Consider the following 10721-nt stretch of genomic DNA (forward strand, 5'->3'; position numbering starts at 1 on the left):
CTTTTCGTGTCCACATCGCAAAATCGAGAGAAAATGATTTTATGGCTATATAATTTTGATCCAATTATTATTTTGTTGTTTGGGCCTTGAAATAAGCCTTCCAACCATACATCATAAGCCCAATTCCGATTTAAAACGAAGAAGATATGAGGAAAACACTAAACTCTGCCCAAAACCGACACCCTTCTACTAAAACGGTCATATCTTAAAATCTAAAAATTATTTTGACCTGATTCTAATTGGGTTGAAAATCAGACTTGATAAGATTTCCAATGATATATTATATGCCTTATTCCGAGTTACGGATCGAAAGTTATGATGATGTTAAAAACGGGTAAAAAACTAGAACTACCACGCAAACAGCATAATCGTCGCGTCGTTGGAGAGAGTGATGTGGCACGGGGCTTTGTACCGTGACACAGCAGTCTGTACCGTGTCGCAGTACACATACCGTGACACAATGCTTTTTCGCGCCATTTTCGCATTCTTATTCCATCGTGATACGGTGTATTTTATCGAGCCACGATGGACTTTGCCGTGTCACGATGGGCATTTCCGTGTCGAGGTATTCTTTGTCGTGTCGAGGTACACAGGATTTTCTCGTGTCTTTTTCGCGTAAACCCTTCACGCGTTGTCACTTCCCGCAGGTTAAATATGTCCCGCGTCACACTAATTTCCCCCGTGACACGGTAGAATCTACCGTGTCGCGGTAGAATTTAACGTGTAGCGGTAACCTTTTTTAGGGTTTTATCCTCTTTTTAGGGTTTCGTATTTCTCGTGTTTTATCCGCGTTATTTTTTCACGCGCAAACCCCCTGCGTCACACAACAGTTCCCTGTGTCACACAAGTTTTTCCCGTGTCACGGTAGGATTTTTGGGGTTTTTATCCATTTTTTTAGGGTTTCGTGTGTTCCCTACTCATTTTCCCTATAAATACCCCCCTCCTCTCTATAGTTCGGGGAACCAATAATCATTCTCTCTCACCTTACACCAAAAATCATTCTCTTCACCCTCTTTAACCTAATTTCTAGCCTCCTTATTCTTCCATAATAATTCCCCTAAGCGCTCCAAGGAGTCCATACTTAACTCGAGGTTCCGTCCTTAAACCAAGGCGTGAAAGGTACAAATAATTGAGGGTTTGGACCAAAACAACTCTACTTTTTAATTTAATTACTCTTATTATTATTCTTATTGCTAGTATCATGATTAGGATTATTATTTTATTTCACTAACACTATTATTGTTGAATTGCTTCCAATATTGATGTTATTCTATTGTATTTATTGATCACCCTATTGCATGTTTAAAAGAGAATATGTAATTGAAAATCACGCCTAATAAGATAATTTGGACAACCGGTTTAGGTTCCTTTAATATTGTTATTTAATTCAAGTGATCATTATATATTTTAGAATAATGTGTTGCATTAATATTAAACCAATTTAGCCTAATAATAGTTTGGAGCAAATTGAATCTTTGTTTGCATGCCTTTGAGATCGCAGGAATCATTTTTCACTATAAGAATCGAGTAGAGGCCAATACGGGCGAATGTGACTCCATGACTCACTTCGTACTATCATCCCCGATCCTCCTTTCGTGGTTCCGAACCATATGGAGTTAGTAATATCATGGATTATGAATGGGGTTTAACCTTCACGGGTCAATCGTTGTTGCCTATCGTTGTCCCTTTTTGTGGTTGCCTTATAATGATCCGTGAACGGTTTACAAGTTCCTTAAAATTTTGTTGGCGGCTCCCTACTTTCCTTGTCCCTAATCGTATGTTAATTCCCACTTCCTATGAGTTCCAAGCATATTCACACATGCTTTAATGTAGGCTCACTTCGAGCGACGCCTACAATTTGGCAACTCCACTGGGGAGGATTCTTGGTTATTTATCGATTTGAGTGATCGGTATTTAATTAAGATGAGTGGATGAGACTTGAAAGATTCTTGAAAAATATTCCTATGATTAATTTGGCATTTTTGCATAAGCATAGACGTTTTAATTTCGCATTTAGCTCTGTCCCGTAGGAAAAATTGAATAACTTGATTGCGTACGAAGGAAAACAGGGAACCAATAAGATTTTCTAACTGTCGTGCCACGGCATAATCTACCGTGTCACGGTGTTATCTTTCGTGTCACGGCAGTCCTAAAATCAGTTTGGTGGCTTTTTTTCTCTTCTCACAGTCAACTTCCTTTGATTTTTCTGAAAAAACGTGTGTGTTCTACATACGTATTAGCCCCAGGGGATTTAAGCTCTATCAACCCAAAAACGATCATGGCAATAAGGGTTCATCCGAGTTATTAAATCTACGTAAACCATGGAGTTGAGTTCGATTTAAGCACGAACTCGCGGAGCCGCCCATTGGCATACACACTCAAAGGAGGCTGCTTTGCTAACGCGTCTAAACTCTTAACCATGGTACCCTATTGACACCAAATAAACCTGACCATAGTCGAACATAGAACTTGACCTTAGGTTGCGAACTATTCTTTGCATCATTGTGCCTACGTGTTTTATGTTTGGTCGTTTTGATCCTAACCTTAACGATCTTTCTTTGTTTATGGTGGATTATTTTATGACTAACGATTGCCAATGGACTGTACTCACTTAATAATTAGCGCAAAAAAAAATTGTCGTGCTAAGTCAACATCCACCGTGCAACGGGAAAGTTCATCGTGTCACGGCAGTTTCCACCATGGCACGGTGGATTTCCAGCAAAAAAAAATAAAATAAAAAACTAGAAATGATCAGCGCATTACGGCAGCTTGTACTGTGACACGGTACAGTTTGTCGTGTCACGGTGTCTAGGAAATAAGTCTAGTCAACTTTTTTTAAGTCTTCCATGTTAATTTGGTCCTCGCGTCAGTCATTTTTGTTACTGTTCACATGTCTAGCCATACGATCATACCACGAGTCTTATAACATCACTTAATCACTCACGAGTTAAGTATAGTCCACACACTTTCTTTATTTTTTTTTACTCGAGTCATAAACCATGTCGTTTATGATCGTATACTAGGTTCATGCACCCCCATTTCCGTCATAATAAAAGATGAGTGGATCGGAGTTATTCTCACCTATTTTCAAATGACTTTTTTTTCCTATCTTGACCAATGTGTCAAACAATTAAGTGCAGTTTTTTTTATTTCACAGCACTTGGTCAAGGAGCAGGGGTAGATTGGTACGGTTCGAGTCATTACTACATCAACCTCTTAGACCTAAGAGGCGTTTTAAGAGAACTTTTCCATCTCCACATCACTCATCACCTTCAAACTACTTTTAGTTTGTCCCAATGGCCACTAAGGAAGATATTGAGAACATTAACAAGTCCATTGAGACAATGTCTAACATGTTACAAGCACTCACTACCAGAGTCAACACAATAGAGCAAAACAACGTTATTGCGGCTGCAATGGACAAGATCAAAGAACAAATGAGCAAGATTTCTAAGGATTTCACCTATGTGGAACGGCCTCCCACTCCTTTGGATGTGAAGGACAGACTCCTTGAAAAGTTCTCAACTGCTGATATTCCAAAGTTCAAGCCTACTGACAATCCAATATTCCATTTGAAGGCGTTCTCTGCAACCATGGCTCTTAAGGGATTGGACGTAACACTCTTCCCTACTGTGTTCCCTCTCTCCTTAGAACATGCTTACCAACAATGGTTTTATTTCCTAGATGCCAAGCGTACTGCGACTTGGCAAGATGTCACCAACAGTTTCATGAATCGTTACAAGTGTAACATTCAAACAAAAACTTCTGAACGTGAACTCTCCATTCTCAAACAGAAAGAGAATGAAGGCTTCACCGCTTATCTGAACATGTAAAGGGAAACGGCTTCACTCTTTGTAGATCCTCCCAAATAAAGAGAGATGGTTCACCTCTTTATTCAAAATCTGACTCACAAATATAGGGAACATCTCAAATTTCTTCCACTAAACACTTTTGAAGCTGTATACGACATCGGCATTAATATCGAGGATGAGCTAATAAAGACTGCCGGTAGTAACAATAATAACACTTGGAAAAACAAGAAGAACAACCTTCCTTCTTCTTTGTCTTCTAAGCACAAAAATACTACCAACAATATAAGCCAAATTAATCTCAATGAAGTATTAGCTCTTGATTCTCTGTTGCCCAAGAAAAGGAGAGCCTACACTCCTTTAGGAATGACTTATGATGCGGCCTTTGATCGCCTTTACTGTCAAGGCTTGATCACACCTATTGGGCCATTTCCAAAGCCTAAACCTGAAGAAAGGACCGCCAAGTGGAACCCTAACGCCCACTGCAAGTTCCATCAAGGAAAGGGTCACTCTACCGAACAATGCTGAAATTTGAAGGATGCTATTCAAGATCTTGTTGATGCCAACAAACTTCCAGTCCCTCCAGGCGGCAAGAAATAGTGAACATAAGGCGCACAGCAGATCCTTTGTGCAAGATTTCTTAATTTCTTTCTCATTCATCTCCATTCCCCCATTCATGTCTAGCATAGGTTTTCCATTTCAAATTTTTATATGTTTCATGTGTTTCGTTCACCTTTTCCATTAATAAAATGAGCAAATTTCCTGTACATCTCGATCATAGCATTTTTCATTCATTCATTCTTTATAAAAAAAATAATAAAAAAAATCAATTAGTGAATTAAACACAAGGTACACCAATGACTTAAGGCACCTTTGCAACCCTGTCATTCGCTGTTAACCGTTCAATCACATTCACTAGTGGAAAAATAGCTATCTGCAACGGGCAAAAAAGGCCTATCCGTAACGGGCAACGGGCGTTACGTATGCCACCGTTACGGATAGCTAGTGTTATTTGTAACGGGCAGTGTCCGTTACGAATAATGGGTTATTCGTAACGGGCACTTGAAATGTCCGTTACGAATAACGGGTTATTTGTAACGGACATTTCAAGTGCCCGTTACAAATAGCCCATTATTCGTAACGGACATTTCAAGTGCTCGTTACAAATAGCCCGTTATTCGTAACAGACATTTCAAGTGCCCGTTACAAATAACGACTTATTTGTAACGGGAATTTCAACTGCCCGTTACAAATAACACCGTTATTTGTAACGGGCATGATATCTGCCCGTTACAAATAGTGTGTACCCCAATTAAAAAAAAAAATCCAGCACATGCTGTGCTGGATTAGCTAGCTTGCATAAAAATTATAGCATAGTTATTTTATTAATTAATTGAGATAAAACAAAGAATTTTGTATTTATACAATCACCAAATAAAATACATTTATTATCGCCTAATAACTAAAACTAAACTGGGCTCAGTAGTTCATAATAAAAGGGGAAAATAAAGCAATACGAAACAGCAATTAAAACATCAATATGTCAACAAGGAAATTTGTGAATCCCAGGTACTAACATCTGAATGTAGATTCAACCACAAGCCTTTCACGTCTCTGGTAAAATTTAGACTCCTTTTTTAATACAAAACTAAATTCATCGCTATATCCGTATGAAAATATTATGTCAGCGTATTCCTCCATGACAGCATTTGCACATGAACTCATCAACTCCAAGGCTTTTTTATCACGAGGCTTCTCAAATTTATGAGCTTTAGAGAACCTTCGAATATTCCAGCCATCAATGACAACAACCATCAGAGTAGGCAGCATAATTTTGTACTTTAAAGGACTTAACATACTAATATTTGCTGTTTGCCATGGACTTTTCAGCTGTTTCTTTTGTCAAAAAAAAAATAAATAAAAAATAAATAAAAAACTAAAAAAAATAGAGCAAAAGAAAATCGATCATCTCTTGTGTCTCCTTCATGTCTCCAATCCCACTTCCACCCACCATATTTCTCCCTCTGGTATAATGATAATGTTAAAAATCCAATTTACTCAATAACATGTACAAAAAAACAAGCTCGCTAAGCTAAATTAATTGCATATTTGGAGGCTTACCCATTATAAACACCAACAAAAGTAGCATTCAAATAGTTTCAACTTGACTACGATCTTCAAGAACTTCATTAACCCGGAAAACATCAAAAGAAAATTCATCTTTATACTTTATAATACTCATGACCAGTTGATTATCAAACGGAATTGAATAGCAAAAAAATACTCGTATCCAATGATTAGTATTCATTCATGTATTCACAATCCTTGAATTTATTAGCCATTATATTCACAACTTATTACTCTATAAAACTTTTTTCCCTAAACTTTAGCATTGATTTTGACATAGTAGAAGATAGACATAAATAGGGAAGGACCGACAGTTTAAAGGGCCCATACTATCAATTAGATAAAATCAACGGTTAAGTCAGCAACAAAATCCCATCCCACCTGTAATATATTCAATATTGGTCACATTTAATGGCTTGACTGACATAGATATGAATATTCCAAAATTCTAGCATACTCAATAATTCAAGTGCTATTTGTTATTTGACATATTTGGTGGCCATATTAAATCAATGTAATTAATCTTACTATACTACGAGAAGAAAGGAGGGGAAAAAGCATAATATTATAACAAGAGGATTCACTGTCAAGAAAAGTAAGAAAAAGATCCTATGATGGAAAAGTCAAAACATGAAGTTGGTGTAAAATCATTTCTAAAAACAATGATCATTAAACATTCAGCAGGTTGTAGAATGAAAAACAAACTGTATATCAACTAGAAGTGGCTAAAGGGTTGTTCGGCAGATCAGGTCTGTTTATGTAATCTTGGGTTGGGCCATATTTGCGGCCATTGCCAATATTGCCTCAGGACAAATCAGGTCAATTTCGAATCTTAAATCATATTATGTAATACTCCGTATCATGTAAGGTATGGGTTTTTACTAATTATGAGTCGGTTTTGATGTCTACCTGCTACCACATAGCGAGTGACTCATTAAAAAGTAATGGATAAAATTAAGAAGCATAAATGAAATGCTAAATGCCTGTATCAACTAACTACAGCAAGAGATATGATGGACAAGGCGAAAGAATTGACAAAATTGCATACTAATTGGGTAGAAAGCGAATTAAATTTACCTATAGTCTATGCTCCTCGAACCACTGAATTAAAACAAGCAGCAGTGGAAGCTGAATCATAGCTTCTGGGACTGTAATTTCTTCCTCTCTGGGCAGTTTGGCCGATGCCTTTGACACTTCCCCATGGCTCTAGGTAAAAGCCTTCGTTCTGCTGGTGGTGCTTAAAACCATCCATCTGTGGAGCAGCTTTGAGACTACTAGACATACTTCCTGAATAGGATGACTTTGGAAATGAGGAAGACCTTCCTTCTGTTCTTCTCCAGAATTTCGGACTCAGGAATTCTGTACTAGGACAACAAGTGCTTCCTGCTAAGTCATTGTTGGCAATTCTTCCTCTTTGCACAACTAAATCATGTGAGATCTCATTCAATACTCTCTCGATGCCAGATACTCTATTCTCCAAAGAGCCAATCCCACTTTGAGAATTACCCATAAATATCTAAATATTGCAAAGCAAAAGGTTGATGTCAGTTATCAATCTTCAAATTAAAAATGCAGAAACTACAATGATCTTTATTCACTACACTCACTCATATTATTATAGCTGTTTGTTTTTCGGGTGTAAATCAACACAAAAAGATAAAAGAAGCCAGTTCTTATTAACAATGGAATAAAGAAAGAGTATGCAACTAACCTGGATGAGAACCATCATATCAGATTGTTGTCTCTCTATCTGAAGAAGCTGTTTTCTGATCAAAGACAGGTCCTCAGAGTCTGCATTGCTTTCACCGACTTCTTCATTTCCTCCTCCATCAAAGTCCAACCTCCTCGGAGAAAGGAACAACATGAGACCCAGGTTTGAAAGCATAAATCATCAAAGGACATACAAATGCCACAACCTCATAAATTAGTCTTCCCTCTTTCATTAACAGCTCATTTAAAAAGAGAAATTACTATTCTAGGCACATTCAGTAATTTCTCTAAGTTAAATTTGAAAAGAGAAATTATTGTTATGGGTACATTCAGTGAAATATAAATATATTCCATTAGTGACCTTTATAATCTTCCTTCAATTCATCAACAGTTCATGTGAATGGGAATGAGTCAAAGTTTGCAGTGCTTGTGAATATTAGCAGTAGACTATAGGAAAAATAAACATCATTTTGTTTGAGGTCTATCCTAAGATGCATCTAGGTTGAGCTTACATTTCAGTATCTTATACTCCATACTTGCTAATGATTCTATCCTAAATCTAAGCATTTATTAGATTATGTACATTTACTACAAGATACACTTCCTATTGGTAGCAAGGTTGCGTAAAACAAAACCTAACATGAAGAGGCCATTGCAATATACAAAAATTTCTAAGCGCATACAACCTTATCAGGTAGAAAATATCAACTAAAAATCACCAACATTCACCAACTGCAAACACTCATTAACAGAGTACTAGCCTAGCAAAGGACATGGAAGATTTATGCAAAAACAATTACAATGATAGAATGTAGAAGATTTAAACACAAAATTAAGACAAGATGTTCAACGGAATAGTACTGGAGCCAATTCGACTGCAAAAAAGGGGTGATTGTTAATGATGTTTATCAACTCAGCTTTAGGTAGCTGATACTCTTTAAATTTCTCTATAAGATCATTGATACTTTCTCTAGTCTGATCACAAGCAGCACTCTCAACCAAATAATCATAAACCTAATCACAAATTGTAAAAACAAACATCAACTGTAGGTATAATTGTCTCCATATCACGAAATCAAAAACACGGCATTCAGCTTACAAAAAAAGGAAACGAACAAAGCTAAAGTATCAATCTTGAATTTAGACGATTTTAACAAACCCATGACCCGGGTAGGTTTCTTGGCAGCCCCTCTCGTATGTAATAAATCAAGTACTTTGAAATTAGTAAGAATGCCAGCATTGCAGAGGTTGCGTAAAACAAAACCTTACATGAAGAGGCCACTGCAGTATACAAAAATTTCTGAGCGCATGTAACCTTATCAGGTAGAAAACATCAACTAAAAATCACCAACATTCACCAATTGTAGATTAAAACACCAAAGAATGCAGAAAGAAAGAACCTTGCATAGAGAATCAACAACCAATGCCCAAATTCTCACTTCACTAAACAGATTAACAGAGATTATATACCAACAACCCATAAATTACCACTAAAAATGAACGAATTAGGGATAAATTGATCGATTTCGGGAAAGAACTCGAAGAACCCTAGAATTAATCAACTTGCCATATCAGGTTTCTTAATTCTCTCTATAAACAAAAAAAAATTACAAAAAAATTCGGCAATCAGGTATTAATCGACAAAGATGAACTAAATTCACTACTATTTGCATGTATTACTCGTTTCAACTAAAGAACATATTTTTTTTTAGATTTATTATTCGTTTAGTCGTACAAATGATAACCGAACCATATAGATGCCAAAAATTCATCAAATACAAAATGCATGTAGAAAAAAATAAAGCAAATTAGAATTCACAAGAAAAAATTCAAGAATTTAAACAATTAGATGCCCAGAAATCAATTCAAGAAAGGAAAAAACAATTGAAGGATTTCTTACCTCACGATCTAAAATGGTTGAAGTTTTCGGCAAAGATATCCTAAATTATCTAAGAATTGTTCATCAGTGGTTAGGTTTAGAGATCTTCACTTGTTGTTAAGGGGAAGATTGATGGAGGAGAGGAGAGAGGGCTTGAGTTTGAAATGAGAGAAAGAGGTGAATGACGGGGAGGAGAGGAGAGGAGAGAGAGAGGCAGTGAGGGACTGATGAGAGAGAGAGAGAGGTGAATGACGGTTGTGAAACCCTAAAAAGCCAAGTATATTGGGCTCCTCTCATCGGTTGGGCCAAGTTTGGGCATTTGTATCGGGCACAATACGCCTGTTACGTGTAATATAGTATTCGTAGCGGGCAAAATAGTGTCTGTTACGAATACTTATTTATTCGTAACGGGCACTGAATTGTCCGTTACGAATACTTATTTATTCGTAACGGGCACTAATTTGTCCATTACGAATACATATGTATTCGTAACGAACATTATTTTGCCCGTTACGAATAAATAAGTATTCGTAACGGACACTATTTTGCACGTTACGAATATCTTAATTGTAACGGGCAAAGCTTTGCCCGTTACAAATAGCCTGTTACGAATGAGATTTTTTCCACTAGTGATTCTATTTCTTCATCAACCACTTTGAGCCTCGTCTAACGTTTAGCTTTCATTTCTTCAACCCACATTCACTTAACCTTGGGATTGGAATGTGTGTAATTGTATAACATTCAAAAAGCAAGTAAAAAAAAAAACAGCAAAGCAACAATAAAACAATGTCTAAAGGCAAGTGTTCCAATGTCTTTGATACGAACACGTCTCAAATTGCGTCTCTCATCGAGTGCTTGGTACCGTGCCTGAGAAACATGAATGTTAAGTGACTGATGGACCGCATGATCTAAGATTGCCTACATTGATTCAGAAGAATAAAAAAAAAAGAAATTCAAAACAAAAAAAAATGAAAATAAACTTGCAAAATTCAGAATTTTCAAATTCACAATTACACATCTTGGGGGCTTCTCTCGGGTCTTGAGCCTTTTACCCCTTTCTTCCTTAAACCTTCAGCTTAACCACCTTACAACCCTTGAAAGACCTCTTTGAGGAGTACACACACTTGTGCAAAGTTCGGTTAGAGCTACGTTCGGCCTGATTCCTTACGGATACGTAGGAAACGTCACATTGAGGT

At 36.9% G+C, this 10721-nt stretch overlaps 1 protein-coding gene across 4 annotated transcripts; it reads right to left on the reverse strand.

Moving 5' to 3' along the window:
* Window positions 1-5202: 5202 nt before the first annotated feature.
* On the reverse strand, window positions 5203-9764 carry LOC145636057 (uncharacterized). Of its 4 annotated transcripts, none has more exons than XR_014114005.1 (5): window positions 9547-9764; window positions 7648-8927; window positions 7012-7452; window positions 5931-6001; window positions 5203-5589 (listed from the first exon to the last, which is right to left on the reverse strand). XR_014114005.1 is itself a non-coding variant. In XM_081687499.1 (4 exons), exons 2-3 carry the CDS (start codon window positions 7819-7821, stop codon window positions 7021-7023), a joined length of 606 nt encoding a protein of 201 aa, XP_081543625.1. In that variant the 5' UTR covers window positions 7822-8927; window positions 9547-9764; the 3' UTR covers window positions 5203-5589; window positions 7014-7020. The 4 variants fall into 4 exon arrangements, 1 of the variants encoding a protein (XP_081543625.1); XR_014114006.1 differs by lacking the exon at window positions 5203-5589 and adding an exon at window positions 5702-5833 and having other exon boundaries at window positions 7648-7777; XR_014114004.1 differs by lacking the exon at window positions 5203-5589 and adding an exon at window positions 5707-5833.
* Window positions 9765-10721: the final 957 nt, after the last annotated feature.

The sequence above is a fragment of the Chenopodium album genome, chromosome 6, assembly GCF_948465745.1.
Source record: "Chenopodium album chromosome 6, dcCheAlbu1.1, whole genome shotgun sequence".
NCBI lineage: Eukaryota > Viridiplantae > Streptophyta > Magnoliopsida > Caryophyllales > Amaranthaceae > Chenopodium > Chenopodium album.